The sequence below is a fragment of the Vidua chalybeata genome, chromosome 4, assembly GCF_026979565.1.
Source record: "Vidua chalybeata isolate OUT-0048 chromosome 4, bVidCha1 merged haplotype, whole genome shotgun sequence".
Taxonomy (NCBI): domain Eukaryota; kingdom Metazoa; phylum Chordata; class Aves; order Passeriformes; family Viduidae; genus Vidua; species Vidua chalybeata.
Window position 1 is genome coordinate 23,297,295 of NC_071533.1, and position 27,692 is coordinate 23,324,986.

At 38.5% G+C, this 27,692-nt stretch overlaps 1 protein-coding gene across 1 annotated transcript; it reads right to left on the bottom strand.

The window, feature by feature from the left end:
- Nucleotides 1-348: 348 nt before the first annotated feature.
- DNAJB14 (DnaJ heat shock protein family (Hsp40) member B14) lies at nucleotides 349-27,692 on the bottom strand. Its single transcript, XM_053940348.1, has 8 exons — nucleotides 27,465-27,692; nucleotides 21,629-21,803; nucleotides 12,556-12,701; nucleotides 9,374-9,559; nucleotides 8,935-9,029; nucleotides 8,195-8,304; nucleotides 6,824-6,996; nucleotides 349-5,140 (listed from the first exon to the last, which is right to left on the bottom strand). The coding sequence occupies exons 1-8, from the start codon at nucleotides 27,595-27,597 to the stop codon at nucleotides 5,016-5,018; spliced, it is 1,143 nt and encodes a 380-aa protein (XP_053796323.1). The 5' UTR covers nucleotides 27,598-27,692; the 3' UTR covers nucleotides 349-5,015.

The window sequence follows — 27,692 nt, forward strand, 5'->3', positions numbered from 1 at the left end:
CTGCAGAGACTTCCTGCCCTCCAGCAGATCAACAATGCCACCCAACTTGGTGTCACCTGTGGATTTACTGAGGGTAGACTCAGGTTCCTCATCCAGATCGTCAGTAAAGATACTGAACAGGACCAGGCCCAATACTGAGCCAAGGGGACACCAACAGTGACTAGAGCATTGTTGATACCTGAAGATTTTGCTTAGATGCCAGTATCAAAATTTAAAAAAGTGTAAACTAAAAAATAAAAAAAAATCACTTGGAAATTGCTAATGTTTTTGAGCATATAGGTCCAGTGACATTTCCAAAAAGCTCAAAACAGAAATATGCCACTTTTTGCAAGTAAGAGGAAAAGGTCATTCAAAAGAACACATTTATTTGAATACTGAGAATCAATCCATACCTCCTTCTTAATCCAAGCCATGCACACATAGCAATTTGATAAAGACTTTGTCATATTAGAGAGATACTTAAAAGAGAACCCCATAAAATCATCGTGTGAGCTTCTGGTAGTATTTTGAAAATGCTACCTGGGACAACCTTGGTCTTCTCATTTATTAAAATATTCCCTACTATACACTAAATATGGTTAAAAATGCAACTTTAAAAAAATTATTTGCAGCCATGATGTTCAATGATCAATTTTACTTATTTCCCTGTCACATTTTGAATAAAAGCTATGCAAAAGCATCTATGAGATGTATTGTTATTAATGGGAATTTATTCTCCCATCCCAATGACAGTCATTCTATACATGGAATAAACCAGTACTGGAGGGAGAAGTGTATCCTGCATGAAGGACAACATTGTAACTAAACAGTGTATTTTAGTTTTATTTCCAAAAATGTGGAGAAGCCCAATACTCAAACCTAATTCCTGCCAGACTGAGCAGTATGGGAAGTATAGTTTATAATGGTGTCCTGCTTTCAGCTGGGATAGGGGAGTTACTTTTCTTCCTAGCAGCTGGTACCGTGCTGTGCTTTGGATTCAGTATACGAATGATGTTGGTAACACACTGATACTTTGGCTGTTGCTGAGCAGTGCTTACCCTAAATCCAGGACTTTTCAGTTTCCCACGCTCTGGCAGTGAGCAGGTGCACAAGAAGCTGGGAGGGAGCACAGCCATGACAGCAAACCTGAATGTGCCAAAGGGCAATTCCATCCCATGGAGCATCTCATGGTCAGTGTATAAACTGGGGAGGTTGGTCAGGAGCTGCTGACTGCTTGTCAGGGATAGGCTGGGCATGGGTCAGAGTGTGGTGAGCAATTGCACTGGGCATCACTTCTGTTTCTAGGGGTTTACTCCTCTCTCCCTTGTTGTATCCCTTTTCATTGCTGTTGATCATTGATATCTGATTTTGTTTCGATTATTAAACTGCTGTCATCTCGACCCACAGGTTTTACCTGAGTTCGATTCTCCTCCCCGTCACACTGTGGGGGTGAGAGCAGCTGGCTGCACGGTGCTTAGTTCATGGCTGAGGCCAAACCACAACGAATGGCCTATTTCTTTCCTATATTTATTACATTACATTTTGTGTAATTAAGTTATAGCTTCAGGAATTTATTTAATATTACCTGCTTTTTTAAAAACAAAATGCTTTTACTATTACACTTTCCTTCTATTTGACAGAGCTACAAGAAGTCAGAATAACAACTGCTTAATGGTGAATGAAATTTATGAACAAACAACCTTAAAAATATTCTTGCCCTCCCATTTAAATCCTTTTACAGCATTTGTTACAAAATTATATTAAAAAATATTTATTATTTAAAGTTGTCTCTGCTGTCTATTTAAATGCATCTGTTACATTTTTAGTGCTGTAATGTTCTACCATTTCTTGGAAACTTGTTAAAAGAAAAAAGACCATTTTAAAAAAGATAAAAAATTCCAATTTAGACTTGTTTTACCCAAACAGAGAATATGTAGGGAAATGTTCATCAGATGTGAACACTTAACTCGCTTGTGACTCAGGATGCTCCATAAATAGAACACATATTGATGTTATATTTCAGCAGATGCAAATCACCTCCTTTTTTCATTAGGTTATGTCAGAGTCATGCCAAGATTTTTCTCTTTTTGCAGGGCTTCTCTGCCTGCCCTTTTAAAGGATAAAACCAAGAACCCACGCTTGTGCTATCTTTAACTCTAGATTAAATGAAAGGTAATGACTAAATAAAAACAATAAGGAGCAGGTAGCTAAAATGTTGAGGGATTTTTACTCAGGCTGTTCAAAACCAGTTTTCTTTCCCTCTCTTCTTTCCAATATCTTATTTTAATGAGAACTGTTCCTTCTGAAGAAAGGCCATGTGAGAAGATTTAAGTACTCCACCCTCTTTAATTTGCATTTTGCTCATGAGAAAATTAATTCTGAACTTTCCAGCAGATTCCCTCAACAAATCCAGGGAAGATATTGACATTTCTGAAGGAAAAAAAAACCTTCAGACTTGAGGAAAAAAACAACAATCGTGAGGAGAAAAACACCCACTTGAAATATTAAAAGAATGTTTGCAGGCCATATTTAGAGCAGATTAATCTTTATGCCACAGGAAATCACAGCATCCTTTTGCACATTACTACATATTTCAAAGTGTGCAACTATTTCATCTGTTAAATGCTAAGCAGCATACTTCCAACAGTATAAACATATGATTTCCTTTTCAGAAAGTGCTAATTGCAAGGTAGTCATATGAAATGTTGCAGTCTAGGTCTCACTTTTAACCTTATGGGATATCTGTGTTGCCATAGGGCACAGCCAGCACATCATTCCAGTTTGGAGAGGAACCCAGCAATGGAACCCAACTGACACAGCTCAGCATCCATCCATTTCCTCATTTCTCACCTGCACCAGAAGTGGCTGCAGGGCAGACACAGCCCATAGGATTATTATAGGCAGCTTTGCTAAGACCATCTGTTCACTCTGACTTCACAGTTCCAATATTTGATAAATGTGTTATATATCCTTTTTCCTGTTAACTAAAAGATCACTTGCAAGCTCATTTGTAAACAGGAAGGCCCAATTACTTGTTAAAGCCTTTGGAACAACTTTCTTCTTTTAAGAAGAAACAGGAGTACCAGGATGTATTTTGATAGTTTGTTTTCATTAATATAATTACAATACATTCTGGACAGTTACAAAATCTGGGGAATCTCATTTTCTCCATAGATTTTGATTGCATATTTCAAACAACTGGATACCTTTCCATTACATCTGAACCCTTTTACTATAGCCTTAGCAAGGGCATTCAGTACAGCAACATTTTTTGTTGTTGTTGTTTCAGCAAATTTTTGTTCTGTTTTGTGCCCCAGGCTTTTATGTCCACCTTGAATGCTGGTTTAGCTGCTTAGTTAAAAGCCTGCAGCCAGTCTCATGTTACACCAATTCAAGAGAAGACATTTCCACTGGGACAATTTGGAAAAGGGATATATGCAAAATGTTTTCTGGGTCACTTGGAGTAGTAGCATTTAGTGTATTTGTAAAGTCATATCCTGCTGTAGATCAGAAGGAATTGCAATGAAGTCAGACAAAGTATTTAAATTTTCAGTTTAGGAGAAATATTTGGCTCCACGTGAACTGATAGCATTGTTTAAAGATAGCAGTTTTCTCAAACAAAATATATTGCCCATAATACAAGCTATCTGGCATTCTCAAATACAAGAAACATTCCCCTGTATAACACTGTTAAAATGTAAAAAATATCAGCTACTGAACCTAAAAACATTTTCAACACACTTTGATAAACTTTAAGTACATTGTACTTAGCTGCTTCAGAACACCTCTTTGCATCAGCAGGTGTGGCTACATATAGTTTCCATTTCCAGGCCACTGAGTTACATGATCTTCTATGTAGGAGCCAAACAGTAGGCTTGCTCATTTCTATGAAGTCAGTCCAGCTACATTCTGGTCCCAAAAAACACATACCCTACCTCTTCTGACAAGTGATAGCGCTCTGACCATAGGAGCACACTGCAAAGCAGCAAAGCATTTAAATAGTTGGCAAAAGGGTTGAAAGGCACATAGCTTGTCCTTAGCAAAATTTCCCTGTTCCACTTGCGGTGCCCATTGACGAATCAGTATTGGGACCTAGCTTGAAATAAAAAAGTTGTAAGAAAATGGAAGCCTGCCAGGAAAAAAAAATAGGCTGCCTTTTTATTTTAGTGTTAAGATTTTAGTGTTACATGTTTTCCTCTACCTTTCCGGTGAAAATTAAGGAAGCTATGGATGCATGTTAACCATATGTATGGACTTACTACTACTGGAATACCAAATGGTAGAGCTGCTGTAAACTGTTGCAAGTACTAAAAGCAATGTTTATAATGGTCTGTACAGCATTTGCAAATATTTACTTTGAAAAGAGATTAGTATAGTTCTTATTTTTCTCAGCATTGCTTAGAAATGCTAAAAAACTACAACAGCTAAACTGCTAGTCTACACCAGATCAATTTACCCCAACAGATATTTAGGAATATATGCCATTATATTTAAAAATACCAAGGTCCTCTAAGTGGTAAACCTAGAAGATTTTACATAGAGTTAGAGATAAAATATTAAAAATTATTGTTTCAACTCCACACACTTGACATCTGAATAGGAGTGATGTAATCATACTATTTATTCCATCAGTGAGACAAAATGTAGTATGGAACTAAATTTCTGAGATTTTTAAATAGAAAGTCATTTAACTCATATATACACAAAGTGTTCTTTCCACAGATATTTACATGGCAAATATGTTAGAGGAGAACCACTATGACTAAGTCTCTACAAGTATAGCATCCTTTCTGAGCTATTCTCTCTGCTGAAAGAATTCACAGAAGCTTTGAAGTAAAATCTAAACAATTAAAGTTACCTATATTTCACAGTAGGTAAAGAAGCCGTTAAATGATATTTCAGCATAAGGTTTCTGGAAACAGCTACACAGTAGAGTTTTACATCCACCCTCTTTTCCAGCATCCATGGTGAAACTAAATCTCTTCTCTGTTTCAGGAGAGATAACAGCATAGGTAAGATGTGTGTGTAACTGTAGCTCATCCTCCTCGGTAGAGGCTGGTCAGCCGTTCTAGTTCTTTGCAGTTCTCCATGGACATGGACTCTGCTTTCTTTCGGAGGCGGTCGTCTCGATATACTTTTGCTGCATAAAGTAAGTCTGTTTCTTTAAGGAGAAAAGAGAAAAGATTTTTTTTGGTTACAAATTGAATACTTGGCACATGACAGAGTTGTACAAAACACCTCAGGTTTTAACCCTTGCCCGTTTTTCTTTCTCTCTATTCTAACTTCCCTCAGACACCACCGAAACAGCACTGCTACAGTTCTCCTTTGCTGGATCTTTGTAACGATTCCATCCTTTTGAGCAGGTAAACTGTATCAGCCTTCCAGTTCCCTCAGACTTCATACAGCAGTATCTGATTAAAAAGAAAAAAACACACCCTACAAAAATCCCCTACTTCTGTCAGACCTCATTAAACATTACAAATATAGGCCACTCTCAGTGATCCTGCATTGTTACTGATACCTCTAGCATCCTGTCTGTGCCCCAAAAAATCCAATCTTAATGTTAAGCCCTTTACTTCAACTGATGCTGATTCAGACTGTCAGTGTTCAGAGCTATTAATAATTAAGAGTTCTCTGTATTATACTGGTGCTCAACAGCTTGGTATTGCTGAACATTATAGTTCTATAAAATCTTTTTTGTCACTTCAACTCAACATGCAAGACATTCTTAAACATCAATTAACCCCAGATAGATTTTAAATGTCAAAGAGATTTAACATACAACAGGTATTTTAAATCCATAAAACCACAAAATCAGCTGTTTCTACAATCAGAAAAAAAAAAAACCAAACCAACAAACAAAACCAAAACATTAGGAAACTCTTACTCAAAATCAGTTTGGGTAGTTTTCACAACTTGATAAATTACAAGTACCAAACAACTGGACTACAGAGACTAAAACTGGGCAGGAACATGTGATCAGACTCAAGAGAATTGTATTCTATTTGCTTGTGGTCAGTTTAGTGACAGTTCATGAATGAATTATTTTTCCAGTTTTCTATGACTGAAGTCCACCACCTGAAAAGTTAAAACCAACTGGTTTCCATACTGATGTAATTTTAGCAGTGCTGTTCCCACAGAGCTCACAAAATAGTCACAGATAACAGAATAAAATTGTAACAGATAACACATTAAAATTGATGGTGATTTAGAAAAGGCTGGTGGTGCTTTTCAGTATTCTTATGCTGTAACACTGAATTCTTGGTTACTGAAAAGAAGTAACTCATTGTATAATACTAGACTGGAGAAACAGATGGCACACTAAACCCCCTTGTTTGACAGGATGTGCTGCCTATCCTTGGTTGCCTGGAAAAGCAGTGTTTGTATGTGCTGTGGTCCAAGGCAGATTATTTTTTCGTTTTTCTGGAAACACCTATGTAAGTTTCTGGTTTATTTATTTACTTATATAAAGGCACCCAGGGAAATGAGCTATTGCCATGATAAAGTAATGTGGAAGACATGAGAATTCTTACAAATCACAGTGAGTTAAGGACAAAAGCTTTATCATTATCAATTTAGTGTAGTCTTTAATTTTCTAAGAAATGGTCTCAGATAATAAAGCAGCAGGTTAAAATTGCTGATAATTTGCAAATGGTTGTTAGATCACTGAGTAAAATTCAAAAACTAAGTGACACTGGGGAGATTTTAAAGTGAGAAACAGCATGGGACCTTACACTTTTGCATTGAGATATTGTAATAACACAAGCACTTCCTTCTTGCCTCAGGCAATTAATTTTTATAGTAATGCATGATTTCATTAAATTACACATATTACCATACTTACTTTGTTGCCTCTCCTTCCAACAGTTGTTACGAATGTTAGATACATAATCTTCTTCCACACTCTTTTCCACTTTCTGTAATGACACTCCTTTGTATTCATTTCTAAAGTCCTTATTGACATAATAAATGACACCCAAATTTTCTGTCTGCATTTTTATGGTCTGCCCTGTACTTCTGCAAAAAAGGAGGCAGGGGGGAGAGAAAGACTAAATATTAATTTGATTATTGTTTTTACACCACAAATAGACTTAAAAAAATATTGCCATTACAGAATAATACCAGCACACTCCTAAATTTGTCATTTCGAGACAAATCATAAAAAGAATGGCTCTATCATCTGCTTGAGAATAAAATTATTCCTTTTACCTAAACATTAAACTTCTGCTGCACTTGATCTCAAAAAAAATTCCACTTTACTAAGACACTTATTTCATACCTCTTTAGCCAAATATAAGTTTTAATAATAGAAAAATACATTCAAACTCAACAGAAACAGGTCACTATTCTGCAGCAACCCAGTACAGCATCTCCATTCAGAAGTGTTTGCTGCCAGCCTTGATAAATTCATTTTTCTGATGGCATTCTGTAGATTAAAAATCAAAGACCAGATGCAAACATTTTGGCAGAAAAGCTTTTCTAAGCATTACAACAGCTTAGCTGCAGAAGGGAAAAACAACCTACTCCAAAAATACAGAACTTTGAAAAACAGGAGAAAAGAAACCTTCCTGTTATGGGGCTCTGCAAGGAACTAAGGATCTTTAAAACCAGTGTGGCGAGTGGGCTATGTCTACCAGCTAGCTGCACCCTTGACTCAAGTTACTTATTTCTCACAAGAAAAAAAGGTTTAAATATCCTACTGTATGAAACAGGTAAGTATCACAAGTAGAATTCTTCACAACAAAATGAAGATTTTACCATCACTTAGAATGAAGCAAAGAACAGACAATCTTCCCAGCTGTCATCGTGTTTAATGCTTTAATAAGAATGAGAAAGATGCTTTCAAGTTCTTCACCTTCTACAAACACAGATTACCCCCAAAAGAGTAATGAGCCTTAGCAGATTTCAGGTTTTGATTAACTATGTTGGAGATGTAAAAACCTTTGCAACATGCCATGTTGCATGGACCCACTGCATTGTACTAGATCTCCTAAACTCCAGGTACTGCTGACCGCTTTTCTCCATTACATTCTCACAGCATGTTCTTCACACCTAAATTTTTTGTTCTGCTTCATCTTCACCTTCCCTCCCTTTCTTCACTGTGGGAAGTCAAAGATCAACTAATGGAAGACTCCCCACAGTGCTTCTAAGTGGGAGAGGGTGATTACAATACCTTCCCCTCTGCTTTAAGGTGATGCAATTAAGCAGTACTTACGATCTTGGGTATAAGGCGTAAGGAGGGTTAGATACCATCAATTGGCTCAACAAGGAGACAAAGATCAACACAATAATAGGCATCAGCTGAATGACCATAGAGAAACCTCCCTAAGGAACAAAACAGATTCAGGTATTTCATAAATCAACAAGCAAACGGGTAAATCTGACAATATTTAATGCTAAGTGTGACTTTTTCCTTTAAGCCTTAAAAGCTGCTAGGAAAACAGTAACTGCAAACACTGTGGTATTATCCGAACTTTCAAATGCATATACAATATTCACACAGTGCTCAAGCTGCAGGAGTTCATGGGTTAGCATGTACACACAAACAACTACCAAATAAAAGCTGGATTTGCTCTCATCTATACAGTGATATGTGATTATACAGGACTAGAGATAATTCATGTAGGTGAATACTGAGCCATACGTTCAATTCTTACTGCAGCCCAAATATATTTTTCAATGCATACAAGGAGTAGTGGTGACAATTAGTGGCATATATCGGTTAATAATACCAGTCACCAGTAAGAGAGTGACATACAACAACAGGTTTACAAAACCAGGCTATTACCTTCTCAAATTTGCATGCCTATTTACCAGTAAGTAAGCGAACCACCCGCTGAAGTTTAAAATACCCAACTGGCAGGTACAAATCCTCCTCTACAGTACAGAGCTCCTGTACAATCACAATACTGAAAGCAAATTTTGTAGTTTAAAGCCAATGGTGCTTAAACTTACATCACCCCTCTCTTCCTCCCTCTCATGTCCACTCTGACGGTGCTGGTTTGGATGGCTGTAGCCAGCACGACCATTAGAAAATGAGTGTACACTACCTGAGGAAGGAACATCCACATTTAAATCATGTAAAAAAATACTATTTAGAAGTCAGTACAGAAGCAAAATAAAGCACTTTACATTACTGCACAACAGCACATAAAATGACATTAAGCTATCTTGAAATTTCAAAGTAGCTTAAAGTAAGTATTTTAAGCTGTATGATAGTAACCCCAAAGACATTTTTGGGATTTAGCAACACTTGAGGGAAAAATAAACTGATGCAGATTGTAGAGTTGGGGTTCAAGGCTGGCTGGAATAATCCTAATATTTTATAATGTCATAAACTCTAATGCCACTCTGGGCAGTACATCTCGACAATTAGGCTGATGTATACAAATACCTGTTGGAAAGGCCCCTCCAAAAAACATGTTGAACAGATCCTCTGGAGTAATATCTGCCTCACAACCTCTATGGAAGTTGAATCTGCCATTGCTAGGGTGATTACAAGTTTGCTCTTCATTGCCTGTAAGGTCATACTGCTTTCGTTTTTCTGGATTACTCAGCACAGCATACGCATTTCCGATTTCTGAAGCAAGGAATAAAACACAACTCCCATAAATGCATGATAAAAGCTATTCCAGCATGAAAATTGCAATGTCAAAGTCAAAAATAGGCAGCAAATGATGCAATTTACTGTATGTTACAAAACAACTACAGTAGAACAAGGTCCAGAAACATCTCCACTTTTCTTAGAATAGCTTCCACAAAGTTTCCCACCAACGCTATTCAAAGGCCTTTTTATCCTGTTAAACAAGGCAGAAGGCAGGAGAGCTTTGTTTCCTTTTCTAGGGGAACACCTACCCTTGTGGAAATGTTCTCTCTCACTGCAGTTACAAAAAAAGCATCAAGCATTATAATGAGACTCTGAAGCTGGGTAACTGCAGTTTGCTCTAGCAGCTAGCTTAAAAAACCATCATGGACTCAGCAGGTTTTCTTTGGTTCCATTTGATAAGTGGTCATTTCTTGGAATGCATCAACTTCATTGTATACAGGAGTGTGAATGTATTTTTCTTCATGCTATTGAAGGTATTTATGGATTACATCAATAACACAAAGTTTTGCATGATGTAACCTGAGGAGTAGAATGTGTGTGTTCCTTGGGCAGTCAATATGACCTCAGTGTTTGGAGGGCCTGGTCTGGATGATTCTCCCTGTTTATGCTATGGTATCACAAATGAACAGCTTCCATTTTGGCAGTAGAAAAGAAAAAACTACATGGAAAAAATCAGCAAGAAAACCCACATATATTGCTGACTTTAGAAGCTTTTTTCTTGCTGTGCACAGACATAATGATCTTGCAGATTAATGGAAAGTTTGTGTTACCACTTGATGAACAATCTTCACTCATATTTTCATTAAACCCTTTCTGCCTTCCTCTCTACTCCCTCCCCCAGGCCTCTCCAACAAAAGAGTTCTTTTGCAGCCAACCAATCCAAGGCACAGGGATTATGATTTTCAGTGTTGAAAAGCCATCAGTCATCAAAAGTTCGTCAGAGGTGCAACACTATAACTTCAACACAGGTAAATAAGGCTGTGGCTTTATAATTAATATTTTAAACATTATCCAATCTAAGCAAAAGTTAATGAGTTTTAGCTATGTGTCTTTTAAGATGCCCTTAGGAAAAAACCTAAGCAATTCCTTTAAGTGGAGGAGAAAACCCAAAGAAATGAAGCCTGGTATTTTGCACTGAAGCATGATATAAACTGACATCAGATATTGCTCTGTTGCTCAGTACAAGGATAAAATTGGTAGTAAAAATTTAGATTTTCCTAAGAATTAAAAACTTGGAGAGATAAATCAGATGACTGCACATAAAGTGAAGTTACCACACTATCACAATATGCCTGTTCGTTACTTGCTCTTGATTATCTGGTGCTAATTCACAACAGATTTGATTCCAATATAACTTTCTTTTCAAAAAAGTCACTGCTCCAAAAAAAAAAGTTTCAAAGGAAAAATTTTTTATTAAATTGATAAAAATTGATATTTGCACAAACTTTGATTTAAAATTCACTTCTATGAGACTGCCCAGTACAATAGAAGAGTAGTACTAGGTAGGTCAATATCTAAGTAAGTACCTTACCTATCATGAAACGCAATTCTGTTTTATAATGTGACCTTTCCTTAAAATAAAGCATTATTATGAAATAAAAACTATTATTATGAACTCCTTTTCTCAGATGGATGTCAAAAACTGATCAGATACCTTTAAAGGAAAACTAAACCATAAATTTACTCAGCCATACAAAAGGATTACTATAATTTCAATGCAAGAAAATGCTAGTTGTCATTAAATAATTTTTGGTCAATAAGATTCCCCTACAAAATTTTCTGTTCATTTACTCATCTAGTTAAAAACCAGAAAGTGCAATTCAGCTGAAGAAATTAGAATTGTAGAAAGTGCTCATGTTAAATAAAATATTAAGAAGCAGATTTTTAACATTTTAAAGATGATTTGAAATGCTATTAACAAGGAAGAACTATTTTATTCCCAGGGCCTGAGACAATTTTATAGGAATAGTATCTTTTAGATCTATCTTCTAGATAATGCAAAAGATTGCTATCTTTTAGCATTTCAAGTCATCTTTAAAATGTTAAAAATCACATAGCTGTATTAAATGAATCAATAGTTATCAACTTTCCTGCTCTGCTGTATCTACTTTTCACCTGGAATTGTTAATATATTATTATAATTACCTCTTAAAGTCTGTATCAGAAGTCTTGCTCAGGACTTTTTTTTTCTTTTTTTCCCTCCCCAATTTAAGTGTTTTATCCGAATGATTTTTTCAAATGTCTGCATGTAAACCTCACACAAGAAAAAAATAAAAAGATGTACCACAATCAGATTGTTTATGCATTATCATTTCCTACAGATTTACATTTTTCTTCATCTGAGATGAAGCTGTAGTTTTCTTTCAAAAGCTTTTCCTAAATAACCTCCCTTGTGTAGGGCTAAGCTAAGCAGCCTTAAATAAGGTCAAGTCAGACTGTAAATTTTACCTAAAAAATGGTCAAAGGCAACTACTCGTAAGGCCATGATTGAACTCAGGTGTTTTTATGCAGAAAAAGTAGTAAAACTACACACATACAAGAAATTCTAAGGAAGAGGCAACTTGCCGTGGCATGTGATTCAGTAAAAACTGCATTTTGGTATCAAGGATTGCTTTCTTTTTTTCTAGCTCAAGTACAGTAAAGATCCAAGGCAATAAAATTCAATAACTACATTAAGTCAACAACAGTAAAAAAGTGCAACTGGGTTTCACAGATCAAGTATTTGTTCCCTGTAATGAACATTACAGTCAATTTTCTGAAACCAAGCTCTACTGCCAAAGTCCATGTTATTTATCTACACTTCTAATATAACAAAGGTCAAATATTTTCTTGAATAAAAATGTCAGTTTAACAACAGCTAAAAAACACATTTATATTTGTAAAAATACAAGTGATCAATGCAGATAAATATGTTTTATTTGGATTAAGTTTAATCATAAAAGAAATTTAAAGTAAAAATGGTGTTTTACTTTTAAAAGCCTCTGTTGCTCCTGGTGCATGGTTTTTGTCTGGGTGGAATTTCAAAGCAAGTTTTCTATAAGCCTTCTTTAGGTCTTCTTCACCTGCATCCTTTGACACTCCAAGGACTTCATAATAATTTTTACATTTCTTTATACTGCAAAAGAGAATGATGTAAAATGTTGCAAGCAAAAAGATGTAAAAGTAATGGTTTAACACACAGCTGCAAATGAGGTCATATACTATAGTGGTGCATTATATTACATCTTTTGCTTTCAATATAAATTATTTTTAAAATATCTACTCTAGAAACAAAGAATGTCATTTTTTCATAATAAACTCACTATTGAGCTTAATATGTATATTTCTTTTACTTCTACTGTAGAACTACCACAGTTATAAGAAAGGGTTTCAGTTTGCAACTACTGTAGCATTTCCTCATCCACAATTACATTAATATTGCTGTTAATAATGCATAAAAAGAAGGTTCCAAATTTATTTTGCACAACTAGCAGGTAGGAAAACGTGTTTTGACTGTAAACAGCAAATGCACTTCACTATGAAGGATATAAAACAAAGCAAACAATACCTCCCTTTCTCCAAACAAAAGTCAAATCATACCATGACTCAAGCATTCACTTTTCAGGGAATAAAACATGTGAGAATACTTCTGCTGCTGGGAATGCACCTGGAACTTAATCTTTCTCTAACTGTTTAGGTAAATTCAAAGTCACACTATCAGCTCCAGCAATTACATATTTAGCTCATCTCATATAATCAAGTGTAGCATTTTTTTAAAACTCAAACCTCAGAAATATTCTTTTTGTAGGCTGTCTAACCCAGACAGGAAAAGCAAAATCTGGAAATGATGTAATGATTTAGTATACTTCACAATACCCCAGAAGAAAGAAAGAGCACTTAGAAGAAAAGAGAGAACATTAATTCTATGTGGGCAGGAAGAACTGATCAAACCAGTAAATACAGCTTAAAAATCAAACCAAGTTACTTGGGTAAGAATTCAGAAAGAAAAGGCTGAATCCCAAACTTGCACTGCAGAAATGAGGCACACTGACACAAGGTGCATGCCAAAAGAAATGGGCTGGTCTGAGCAAGAAATAGAAAATACATCCATAAATACTTTAAAAGCTTCCTGGGAGTCTCTTCACATGGCTGTAATTGTATCTGCATTCTCTTACATACACAAATGTCTATGTAAATTTGGGTTTAATGTTTCCAAGACTATACACAGGGCAGCCATGTGGAAAACAAGGGGGCAAGCAAGCCTTTGGCATTCTCATGGAATGAGAATCCTGTAATTAAGGGAATGTGAGCATCATAAGGACGACCACACCATCATGTGTGGTCTGTCCTACTTCACAGATTGATCAAATCAAGTTTCATTTGGGCGATCCTGTTTCCTGTGCTCAAACACAGGAGCTTTTATGGAAGCCTCAGTGAAATGCTCACAAGAGCACTGAACTGAATGTATGCAGGCAGCTGCCAACACAAACATCCTGTGAAATAAATATAGCTCATTATATTGAAGTAACATTTAATAAGCTCCAATTAGGAAGCTGATAGAGCTAACTAAAAAGAACACAGTGAATCCATCAAGAAAGGTTGGAAAGAAAATACATTAAATTATACTCTTGAGTACTGGAAACTCGTTTTTGGTAATCTGTACAAGCAGAAAGAAGTGTGGTAGTGTACAGATCCCTTAATCCATAGCCTCAATGCCAGGATGACTCATGAACTGCACCAAGAACAGGTAGCTTTATTTAAATGTGTAACAGTATCAAATTAAGCTTTTATTTCATGAAATTGTTTCCTCAGCATCCAATCTAAGTTCTCTTCAACAATTGTTTATGAGCTGTTTGTGGGCCAGACTCTTCAGAACTTTGGTTGACATAAAATTACATAGCAAGCCATCAATGTTTAACAAAGTTGTTATTGTTTTAGAATTAAAACTCTGGTGTTAAACATTCATTCAAATGTTTTTAAGCACTGTGCATCCTCAACAACTCTCTCCCTCAATAGGATATTGTCATTTTTCATGAAAAAAAAAAAAAACTAACATTAAAGTTTATTTATTTGCAATATACATTCATTTCACAACTCTAGGATGCCAAGAGGAGAAATATGGGAAAAAAAAAAAAAGAACAATGCAAAGATGCTAACCTGTACTTCTAACTCCCCAAAACCACTTGAGAGTTCCCTCCTGTTCACAACCAGTGGATGTTCCACAGTGAACGACCCTCAAAGGAGAAGCAGCAATGGTGGGTATCTACCAAAAGATCTAAAGGATTAATGCAATCACCTCCATGCAACAGCTATCCTGAACCTGGCCCACAAATTAGGTATTTTTATTATTCAGAAACATGTTCAGCCAAGGTATAACACATTTCTGTTTTTTCTTTGCAAGTCTTTCCCAGTGGTAAATTAGAAATTCTACAAACACAAATGTGGAACATGCATATGCATATGGAAATTTTACAGATGGAAGTTTAGCAGTTCTTTGGATTAGGCAGATCAAGCTTTAAAGCTAAAAAAAACATTAAATGATCTTACAAATGCACAGGGGCCAAAAACCATACCTAAGCCTGGAATTTTCAGCAGTGACCTTGTGCTATAAAGCCCTTGCCAAACTGCCATTAGCCAACAGTTTTACACCATTGCTTGGCCACGTCAAGGCAAAAACCACCTGGACTGTAAGTTGCCAGCATCTGGTTAATGCAGTTTCCTCCTGGGAGGGAGTCAGTGACTTTTGCCAGGAGGTTCCTGACAGAGCACAATTCAGGGCAATCGTAACCTCAGTTTCTCTCCCCCCCCCCCCCCCCCCAGCTTAGTTCATGTGAGTTCTGCACCAAAATTTGCACTGGGGATGATGGGACAAGCAAAGATGATTAGAAGGTGCTTTCCAGTTAAACAAAGTTATCAGTGTTTGTGATGTACTCCTGAGAAGCAAAACTTTAACGCATCACAAACCAAACCTGGTAAGTCAGTTTATCACAGGACAAACTGTGGGGCCACCAGGACTCAGGTCATACATGGCTGTGCAGCCACAAGGCTTCTCTAACACTGCTGGAGCACACAGCCCACCCTCAGATGCCCCAGCACACAACCTCAGATGCCCCATCCCTCCTCATCCTTTAAGAGATGCTCCAAGTCTTCTTCCTCCAAAACTCCACTCTCCTGATGAGAAATTTCTCTCCAGCTGCTGGAAGTCATAGCCAACTTGATCCTTGTCCCTCAGAAGATGCAGACCATTTTGGACATTTTCCTCACCTCTTTACTCTAGCAGACTGACCTCTGACAATCCTCACTCAGCCAGAATCCCTCACCTGCACCACTGAATGATCCTGCGGAGATTTGTCATGGGAAGGCAGGTGGATGGAAGGATCCACTCCTTTCACACTTTTCTCTTACTACAGAGCACAAAAATCAGCCAGTAAAGGCAGGGAAAAATTAAGGGTAAAACCAGTGGAGGTTCTGGAAAAGCCCCATCACTGATGTTACTGCTGGCTTTTAACTGTACCTGAAACCCCTGCCACACTCTCAGCATAAACAACTTTCTGAATGCTGCATTTCAAATTGTTGTTTGTTCGGTCTTGCTGCCCTTAAGGCACTGCAGTTCCTATTGCTAGTTTTCTTGCATACGTAAACTCCATGCAGAGGTTTCTTTTTAAAATTCTAATGTACGCATCACTTGCTTACTAACTGCCCATTTTGTATTGAATAAGTTATTTTTGTTGCTCTTTATTTCTGGCTTATTTGAAGTTTGATGTTTTCACTGATACTTTGCTTGGGGTTTTGTTTTTTTGTGAATTGCTTTTCTTGTACTTTTCATTTCTGGTTGGATCACTTCTGCATCTGAATTACTAGCAAATTATTTCTGTTATTTCTCTCCTTGTTGAATTGTTAGTCCCCTGCCAACAACTTGGCACTGTCCTTCTGATTAATAGATTTGCTGGCTGTTCCTGAAATAACACCTGACTTTTACAGAATAGACTTCTCAAACTGTAAGAGAGCAAGTGATGGCCTACATTCATCCCCAGCCTGTAGACAGAGGTATCTAATCACAACTTGCAAAGCTCCACTACCCCAGCTTGCAGCTGACAAGGCACCTGCAGTAGAACTGGTCAGCCAGCTTCAAACTGCAGCACCAACAACTCTGCTGGATGCTGGGCTCCTCTCCATGCTCTGATGACTGACAGCAGAGGAAGCCCTTCAGGTCCTGAAATGTCCCTTCTCACCTCCAGAAACCCTAGGGCTCCCACCACTGGTTCTCCTGTGACTACAAAATGATGTGATCCTAATGCTGTGCTTGTCAGATCACTTTTCAAATCTACAATTCAGATTAGGTCAGCACTGCCAGCTTTTATCAGATTAACAAAACCTATCAGAGATACTTGCCTTACTGTATCAAATACCTGCAACAATGCACAATAATGAAATTTGGAGTATGATGAGGTATTTTAAAGTGTCTTCCAAAGTCTCATAGGAACAGCCCAAAAGACAAATACTTCAACCAGAAGCATGTCCAGGGAGCCACAATTATTCCTCCCAATAGTAATCTGAACTGAGCAGCAATGTGAACGTTAGTGACAAAGAATCCAGCAAGAGGAAGCTATACGGACTTCTGATCGTAGAGTTGAGCAGAAAAACACAGTAAAATGCAGACCAAAATCTATACAGGTCAAATTTTCAACTATGCCAGAGAGCCTGATGCAAATGGTATCTCACAGCTGAGTTGGGAATGTGCCAGTCACAGTTTGGGTGACAAACGCCTTGAAAGAAGTGCTCTAGATTGGGAAGAGAAGGTCACAGCATTGTCAAGGAACCCAAGCTGGTACCAGTATATCCCTAGTTTCTGAAACAAATGCAGCAGAAGTCTCAGATCTCTGTTGCACGGATAAATTCAACAACACATAAGGGTGCTTGTCTTACTATCTTGCTCTTGGATGTAGCTGATCAGTTTGTTTCTACTGTATGTATGATATGAAATATTCAAGGCTGTGTTTACATCAGCATACTTTTCTCCAGATTTTATTTATGCTTTTATTTTAGTTACGAGCTTTCTGACAAAGTCCATCATGTCTTCTCTGCCACTTTTCTGTGACAGGCTCTATGACTATGATTTCCACCTTAATTTCTCAACCATTCAACTGGATATTTCAACAATTCATGGCAGCTCTACAGCCCAATTAAAGGCATGCCCTGATTTCTTTGCTTTGGTGGTTTGGCTTTTTTTATACATATTGGTTGCTCTTATTAATCCTCTTCCAATTAATTATCTTCTCTACACTATGCTAGAAAAGAACCAATATCTCTCTTTTTGCTGGATTTGTGAAAGTGTCAGCAGAATGCCTGGAAAAAGTCAGTCACGTATACTCCTACTTTGATCCATGAAATGTGTAGAGGCAATTTATTGGTTCACTACATGAATTCAAATCAAGCTACTGAATATTCCTGACCACTACTTGATGACACTTAGTCCTGTGCCTTGCAAGGTTTCTACAGAACTCATGCCTCTATTCATTTGGTTTGGTTCTATCTCAAAGACCCAAATACAAAATTTGATTCTTGTGCTTTCTTCCAAGAAGCAGGCACTGGCAAGGCACTGGCACAGGAAAAGCAGTATTCCACAAGAATAAGACAACAATGCAAATTTAGCATACTACTAGTCATGGCAGTTTTCTTTCAGATGTCAAAAAGGCAACATGGAATACAAGTTATGGCTTATTGACTAAAAAAAGAGACCAAAGAGGTCAAACATCATGTGCATTTTAAGATCATTTAAAGAGAGACTGTATAAAACACACAACATGAATATGCTTAATTTTTTGTCATGCACATGATTCTCACACATTTGTCTTAAGCTGACAGTGTTTGTGTAGCTTTCAGTTGCCTAGAGACTTCTAGGGCACTTGCCCTAAAAAGACATTAAGTCTACTGTGGGTCCTAGCATATTTCTGCTAGTCTCCTGTCATTATCTCCCACATGCAGGTCACCTAAGGGTGTTAAGGCAACTTGATCCAGTTTTCAGTGACAAGGTAAGAATCATTAAGAAACAGATGCATGTACTACAGATGGGATTTTCAAAGCATTTCCACTTAAAAGCAACAAAGTGCTGTGGTATGTCTCAAGCTTCAAACTGTCACACTGAAACAGGGAGCATGGCTCCCACAAAGAGCAGCATTTCCCAGTACTTATGCAATCAAAGGAAATATGTTACAACTTATGCTTCTCCCTGTTGAGCAGCTTGCAAGCTCACGTAATGCTCTGCCGAACTGTTATGGTAACTTGCTAGTGATCGGTGTCCCCTGTGTATGTGGAAAAAATGAAGGCAGCACAGAGGTGCTTGTTTGTACTCATAGCTACTCACGCTACTGTAGTAACCCTGATGAAAATTAATGCAGCTAAATTAGTTACATTGCTCCAAGCACGTCCTCACTATGCTTCTTAAATCCACTGTCACAAGCAAATTCAAGATAGCTGTACAATTCCAGGAACTTTAATCAGTGATCCAAGCCAGGGAGTTCAGAGTCAGTCGCCCCATCTGACAGCTCACTAAAGCTTATAACAAAAGCATTGGAAATGGCATGGAAGTGTAGTTGAAAGCAGAAGCACTGTACTTATGTCCACATTCAGTTACTGAACCAAAAACTCCTAAAGGGAAGAATATTTGAGGATAATGACCTTTTGAATCATGCACATGCAAGCCAACTCTGTTTGTCCAATGTGCAATTCATGCAGAATTTATTGAAGGTTGAAGGTTTTGCTACCTTGCTGTCTATAAACTTCTTTCCTTACAGAAAAAAAGACAACAACTGGGCATGAAACACTGTTTAAAACCACCTCTTTTCACACACTATTTCTTTAACAATTCAAACATCTGGAAACCATTCCACTGTTGTATGGCAGAAGCGTATGGTGGTGACAAACTCTATTGTCTAAAGAATACTCTCCCCAAAGGGGCATGTTACATTTCATTGGAAAAACCTGGGGCCTGACTGAAGCAATATCATATGCTGTCTGTCATGTTTCCAGCTAGAAAGCTCATTCTCACTGTGGTTTAAACATGAACTTTCTCTCAGTTATCATCACTGAATGTGTTGTATTTTTCCATTTAGTTTTAGCCCATTGTTTGTACTTAATTCTGCTCTCCTTGGCAAGGTACACGCTTTTTAATTTGTAACCACAAATTTTTTAAGTGGTTTATGTCACTAAATAACAACGTGACAAACATTTCAAAACTTCCAACATAAAATCAAAACTTGCTCTGTTGATCACTGCATATCTAAACAAAAATTCCATCTCTCTCTAAAGGTTCACGAACTGCTGTATTAAAGGATGGCAGCATTCCCCAAGCAAAGGTGAAGATACTGTTTTAACACATGATTTTAAGTGGTATGTTAAACAAACAAACATGGTTGCTCTGTAAGGTATTGCAATCGCTTATTTTGCAAAGATCTTGGTTAACTTTAAAACTCCATATTCAACATTCAATATTCTTGAAGTAATGTTGCATCAATATCATTCTCAATGTGCAATTCTTGAATACCCCTAACTCTGGTCCTGATCTCAACAAACTGGATTAAGTTTATATAGCATCTAACAAATCCCTTCAAGAAAGCAATACCCAATACCACAAAGCCTACCAGAGAAAAAAGCTAGCTCTACAACACCATTTCAGGCAAGACAAAGTAGGTAACATATCTTCTGCTAAAACAAACAGACTGATCTTGCAGGGAACCTGATGTTGAAGCAGACTGCAGCTCAGAATGGCACGTCACAGGTGAGTGACTACTGGCACCAAGACAGCCCTCCTTGCAATAGCTTTCTGGGAGTATGTGACATGCCTTATTTTGACCTAAGCCACATTTACAGAGGACTTCTTTCTGGATATTTTGTCTCACACGCGTGTGTACAAACACACATTCTACATTCATTTTAACAGTTGATGAGGTGGCCAAAAACATACAGGCTTATCCGGGTTTTACTTTAGATGTATCACAAAAGGCAATAACATTAATTAAGTGGAGATGATGGTAAATTAAAAGCTCTAGTAAATTAGACCAAGAGGATAACCGTGTGAGAGCTGCTGCTGTCTACCTGCCTGAATGCAGAGCTTCTGTATCAACAACGAAAAAACTACTTCTTTCCTCACTGTTAGCACAGCTGAACAGATTACTGAAATTCAGGAAGATCCCAAGATCATATGAACAGTAACATACATTTCACAGATGCACACAAACCCCTCCCCCGCCCTCAAATTTCTGTTATGCACAACATCCAATATACACAAACTAGGAGACAGGGACCTCTTGATTTCCCTTTAAACTCCCTTGAAAATATTTGGGCTAGGCGTATCTGAAAATACTGGAGTTTGAGGTGTGCAATTTCCTTGCTATATCCATATTTCTTTAGCAGAAACCTGGGCACATATGAAACAATATTTTTCTTGCTCCTACAGCCAGCAAGTGTGCAGTAATAACATGACTTAAGACTTACTTGCCTCAAAAGGGCATTTTTATTGACTTTCTGTTTATTTTCACACATCCTTTCCTGATGTCAACTCACCTTAATACTATCAAGCTGCACTAAGCAGAGTCTATACTGCAACCCAGACGATGTATTACAGTGCTTCTCAGACACCTTTACATCCAAACCAAAATAATTTTAACATTTGTCTAAGACCAGCCTGTACAGCAAGATTAGCTTGAAAATAAACTTTAGGAGTAAGCATGTATCTTTAGTATAAAAATATTGAATAGAAACACTGTCCTGCAAGCTGTACAACAGAATTCTCGTAATTTTTTCCATTTACCATGAGATTTACTCAGTAACTATTTTGAGTATTATTTTTCCATAAAGTTTGAAGAAAGGAGTAGCATCTTTCTTGCAGAAAGTGTGTCTCATTTGGTGTTTAAAAGCATCAAAACTCTTCCTTCCAGTCAAAGTTCAGTACAAGTAACCCTTCTGAGCTAACCTCAAACTTCCTGTGGCTCCTTTAGATAACAGAGTTGAAAGGATAAATACATAATACACAGAATGAAAAGCAGTGACATATTTAAGCCATACCTTAATACTCCTTCCATTTGGTCTTTGTTGTAGCCTTTCCCACTTTCACCTGCAGCAGATGCATTGCTCTCCTTTGTGCTATTTGGCTTACTTTGATCACTGTTACTGGCTGGTTTTCGGCAGTAAGCGCCTCCCCCAGCAGTACTTCCATTCTTCACAATAGCTTCCAACAAAACTATAAAAACAACAGTATATCATAGTATCATTACAGGTATTAGTCATTAAGTCAGGGCTCTCAAGTATTTCAGATGAGAGCATCACATTACAAGACTAGCTGCTACATCCTCCTTCATGGATCACCACTTTGTGTCACAGATGTTTCTGCAGCCAGTCTAACAATTCCTTTTCGTGGCAAAACTATGGAAAAGTGTTTCAAAATTAGTGACTGGACTCCTCCCATCCATCTCTGCCAAGGCAATGCAACATTGGAGAGAATTTGTCCAGGTGCTTCATTTCTAGATGTTTTTTAGATGCACTGAACCTGTGCCTTGGGGTGAAAACATCTGAACACCTGAATAAGCAACTGCAAATTGAAGAAGAGGAACTAACCTTACACTCTATAGAAAGTGCAAATTATTCCACACAGACATCAAGCCCATCTCCAGCACTTTTCAGTTCCTACAGTACATACCTATCAGTAACCTGAGTCATTAGTGCCACAAACTGATGTTCTATTCCTTCCAGGCTATATCAGCTGAAATTCAAACCACTGTTAAAATGCCACAAAAAAGTCAGGACCAGCCAAGTACACCCAACTCAAGACTTGAATCTTGAAAACCAGATGGTTTCTGCTAGTTCTTGAAATCCTCTTTCATTCCATGTTCCAGCAGATCTCAAATTTAGCAGTTTTAATAAACATTATACACAAAGTCCAGTTTTTCTTTCTGTATATAAGCCTGTATTTTGGGGGTATCTGTCTTAACAATGAATCAGAAACAATACCATTCTAACATAAGGGACTGCACACCAAGTATAATATAGATCAAAGATTATGAAATATTCCACCTTTCCTAAAAACAGATTCCTTCAGAGCAACGTGGCAAACTACATAGGCTAAATTTGTTTCATAAAGAAAATTAGTTACTATCTGCATTAAAAATGCACTAATAAAAACTGCTAAGGAAAAATGTCCCATGCACTGTGAAAGCATAGCACTTTCTTCTAGAAAGCCAGTGGGAAGAATCCTTAAGAATTTTCTCCTAAATTAAAAAAAAAAAAAAAAAAAAATCTCCTTTGCCCAGCATGGTCTTTCTTAGAGCAGCAGAAAACTGGGATCCTACACATATCACAGGAAGAAAAGAAAGTGGAGCTTTGTTGAAAAGGAGAGCCACCACTTCTTCAAAGCTCCCCAGTATCTACGTTTACATTCACTTATTAGTGAATAAACTACACTCAGCCTGAACAAGAAAGTCAACTGACTTCAGAGCCAGTCCTGCCCTCCGCCTGCCTCAGCAAGACTCATGGATTGATCAGATCAGGCTCTTCAAGGCAGATACAAAGAAGCAACTAAGCTTTATACGTCCAGTTGCAACTGAGGGCATGCTCTCACTACAAATGGAATCTGGAGCTTGAAAACAGGAGAGCTAGAGTTGCATTATGGATTATAACTGAAGGACATATCCAATATTTGCAATCCTTTATTATAATATCCTCCGTTGTGGCATATGAAGTTTTGAGGTAAACAAAGTAGGAACAACTCCAACGAGGTGACCAGGTCTGCAGATTAAGAACTAATCAAGAACAGAACTTTGAACAGACAGTGCCCTGGGAATGAAGGATTTCAGTCCGAACGTGCTCCAAAGAAATGCTACCAGAAAACAAAACAAAAAAATAATTATTTTTCTATCCAGTGAGTATGACATTTAACAGTGGCATCACACAGAATCCTACTGAACATGTGACCATCTTGAAACAATGCTTACTCGAAGCTTTGCAGTTCCTCCTTTTATATTGGTATTGCTCTAGAAATTTCTCATCCCTGCACCAACATTTATGCAGAATCTGTGGGAGCAGAAATGGCAGAAACGCAGGCATGGGCGATGGTTTGCATTTTTAACAGCCAGTGTTTCTTCACAGCAAGCATGGCTTTATGTCTCTTAATGAATATGTTTGGTTGCAGAATGCTTTTTAAACATCACTATTTTCTAATCCCCTTCTCAGACCTCATAATGGAGCTGCCTTGCTGAGAATACAATGCAGGATGCTTAAAAAAATAAAATTCAAATATATCAGTGTGAACTTCTTAAAATAGCAGGACACGGCGTACACAAAACATGCTGTTGTCCTACACTGAAAAAAGAAAACCACACAAAGGGTATGGGGCCATTGTTTCCTTCAAATAGAAGATACAGTTTAGATATTCAGAAAATACTCTGACTCTTCCATGAACTGCTGGTGGTAAAACCAGCTGTTAGAATGTAATACTAACACTGCATTTCGGAAAACTTTCACTGTGCATCTAGTATTCCAAAACAGGACATATAGGGAACCAAAGACTTATTTTGTTAGCAGGTAAGACAAAGAATCTTATCTCTGAGTGTGTCTGAAGCCTTTCTTGTGTGTACTATTACCTGCTGTTGAATGAAAGATCCTTGGACTACATTTGATTCCATTATGCATTGAACATGACCCCTCTCCCCTCCCCCCCACTTTCACTAATGGAAGAATTCTGTTTAATTCAAAATTTGTCCTAATGCAACAGCCTAAAAACTAAACTGACATGCTCCCAAAAAATTGTTTTTAAAGGCAGCATCAGAAATGGGGCAAGAAAATCCTAAGAAGCACTAAAAAAATAAATTTTTCCTTAACATTGTTTTCTGCCTTCAAACAGAATGGCACCTAAGTTTGAAAGGGACGTCTTGTACTTTGTTATCTTTAAACTCACTCTTAAAAATCTTTTCCAGGCAAGCAATTAGGGTCTGTTCAGTTGCAAGATGAATCATTAGCAAAAATCAAAATCAAACAATTTTTTGAACGGCTGAAGCGTAAAGCAATTTTCTAGCAAAGAATGACGTCAACGCGGACACTGCTACTATGAAGTCATTAGCTCGGTATCATTAAATAAGCACTGACCTTACGTTTCACACTAGTAAAGCCTTAAAATAGCACTGCTGCAGTCAGCGTATTTCAGGCAGAAGCTTTGTTTAGCAAAACTAAACTTCACTGATGACTGAACTAGTGCTGAATGCCCTTTAAATGTAAATGTTGCCAAAAGCAGATCAAACACAGTATTGTTTTAGAGACAATAGTTAAAACCTATTCTCTGCCCTTTTGTAATCCACTACAACATCAGGAGGAGGAAGCTCCCACCAGCAGAAGATTCAGCATTACCATTCTCATTGCTTTTATGACCGACAACTTCATTTGTGAAATGGTGGGCAATTGTTCTCAAAACGATACTAAAGGCACAGCATACGAAGAATCTGCAACTTCAGTGAGAAATTAGTTCAACAACCTTCTAACCCACACTCCAGAGTAAAATAAGTGAGCAGAGAGGCAGCTGGGGTTGCACCACATTGTCCTAGCACCATAAAAACCCAACACATTATGACTGTAAAATGAGAATTTGTGTTAGTTCTAAATGGGCTCACAAAACCTTAACTGCTTCTTTCTCTCTGGTATGCCCTATGACACATTTTTGATTACCTGAATAATGAATTACAGGTTGGATTTTTTTCTTCAAGTAGACTCCCAACTAAAATATGCCAATGAGAGCAATTTAATTTATTATTAGTGCAAAATACCAGTTGTAATTTATTGCAGCCCTTCCAGAACCTGTCCTGAAAAAAAGACAGTCTGTGCCCTTGCACTTTACTGCACTTTCAAGAAGGCCATTTAAGTGCCTCAAACTTTAAAACCAAAATAAAATCAATGAGTTGTGTTGTTTTGGGAGGAAATGACATGACTTTAAAAGATTTAACAACCTCCACAGATAGAAAACTGAAGCACAGAAATATCAGATGTTTACAGAATCCCCTAATTTCTAAGTACCTAGTTCAAATCAGGCCCAGGGCCTGAACTTTTTCAGTGGTATTAGGGCATCTGCAATTCTCTTTAGCTTCAGATGGAACTTTAACTGCCCACCAGTTCCACAAATCAGGCCCTTGTTTCAAGCTGAATACCTGAAAAATTAAGCACAAACAATTAGCTGGTCACTAATGGAAACAGCGTGAACTGACTTATTTAACATCACACAGAAATTCTATTAAGCTTTTCGTTTCAGAAGACACAATTCCCCAGATTACATCCCACTACCACAAGGCCATCTTCCCCACGTCTGTGCCTCATTTGTGATTGACTTTGCTAATTTCCACAGTGAATAAAACAAGTGTCCTACAGACAATAGCCTAATTAGACATCTATTTCTTGCACTGAATACTTTATAATGGTGGTTATGTAGCGGCAGTCCTACTTAAAAAAAAAAAAAACCAAACCAAATGCTCAAAACAAGTCAGATTTTTCCTGAAAGTTACTTTTATCTTTGAGATATAAGATGATAACAAGTTGTGTGAAGCAGACTAAGCTGTTTGCTCTCCTTGGTGAAAGAAGCTGAATTGAAATCCTCTGCCTTCCTGCTTCCTGACCAACAGAAATTCCAAAAAGCTCCAACTATTTTCATGCATGTCATGTTCTCAAGCCACAGAAATTTAGGGGGAATATGGCAACATCCACGCTGTCTTGCAGGAGAAAAAAACAAACACTTGAAAAATTAAATAATAATTAAAAAAGAAAAGCGCCAGGGAAATCTTCATTTATTGTTTGGATTTAAGAAGAAGTCAGGAGATAAGAGGCCCAAAAATGTTCACCGCATCTCCTCACAGCAACTTTCGGACAAGATCTGGCCTCAAACTTCCACTACAGAAACGGCAAATGCTGAGATCTTTAAGTGGTACAGGGGGCACTGAAGTTGTTCCTACTCCTTGCACAGCACAGACCACGTAAGTGAGAACCAGAGGAACGCAACAAGTCCTTGCTGCATCCAAAGGTGTTTTGAGCTGACTTCTGGCACCGTGTGACAGAAAGGCTCCAAGACAGGCAACAGTTCTATATACACTGAAACCTTACTAGTGTTCCATTTAAACAATTATTTCTAAACACTTTTCACTAAAAGGTTGCCACATATTTTTCCAGTTTTTAGTATGGAATAGTCAGAAGAGCTAATTAAGTCTTGGTGGGCGCCACATATTCCATCTTCTCTAGGAAAGGTAACCCCCTATGCAATTCCTATGTGGCTGCTGTACGACCAAAAGGGAACCAAACCCAAGAAAACCCAAAATACAAAGTATATTAGAGAATGAAGACACGGTCCACTCTGGAGCTGCAGCTCTCATTGCAAGCTGTTAGAGAGGGGTGATTCACAGACACAGAAAAGAAGCAAACTCAGCCTGTCGCGGCCTGGGGCCTGAAATGTCCTGATGTTAATCGGGGCTAAGCCTCGTCTGTATGGCTGCGCTTTTACTAATGGCTGTAGGGAGGAGGGGAAATGCAGGCGAGGAGCTGGGTCGGCCCTGGGAGATCCCCGCTGGCACCGGGGGAGGCAAACCCACTCCTCCGCAGCGCCTGACGCCAGAGTCGTGCACAGCCGGGGAAGGCACCTGCCCGGAGCGCTGTTCCTGGGCACACACTCCGGCCTCCTCTCCCAGCCGAGCCGCGCGCCCCGCCACAGCCCCCGGGCTGGCTTTGGGGCCGGGTCCCGCTCGCCTCAGCCTGCACGGCCCCCCCGGGGGAGGGAGGGCCCCCGTGCGCCCGCCCTCCTACGGGCCCCGCGGTCGGTCCGGGCTCGTCCCGACAGAGCCGGGTCGCGGGCAGCGGGAGCGGGGAGGGGGCCGGGCTTCACCTCGGGCCGTCTCGGTCGGATAGAGCTTCTGCGCCTTGCCTAGGAAGCGGAGGGCGCGGTCGCGGTTCCCGGCCTCCAGCGCCTCCCGCGCGATCCCGATGCACTTCTCGGCCTCGTCCCGGTTCCCCTCCATGGGCTTCTCCTTCCGCCGCCTCCGCCCGCCGCAGCGCAGAGAGAAGGGGCCCGAAGCCAGAGCGGAGGCGGGCGGGGCGGAGGCGCCGAGAGCGG

Excerpts from the sequence above, each read along its gene's own strand:
- DNAJB14 (XM_053940348.1), bottom strand. The coding sequence starts at position 27,597 with ATGGAGGGGAACCGGGACGAGGCCGAGAAGTGCATCGGGATCGCGCGG. Across the intron at positions 21,804-27,464 it reads TCCGACCGAGACGGCCCGAG|TTTTGTTGGAAGCTATTGTG; the intron begins GTGAAGCCCGGC and ends TTGTTTTTATAG. Across the intron at positions 9,030-9,373 it reads TGGAGGGGCCTTTCCAACAG|GTAGTGTACACTCATTTTCT; the intron begins GTATTTGTATAC and ends TTCCTTCCTCAG.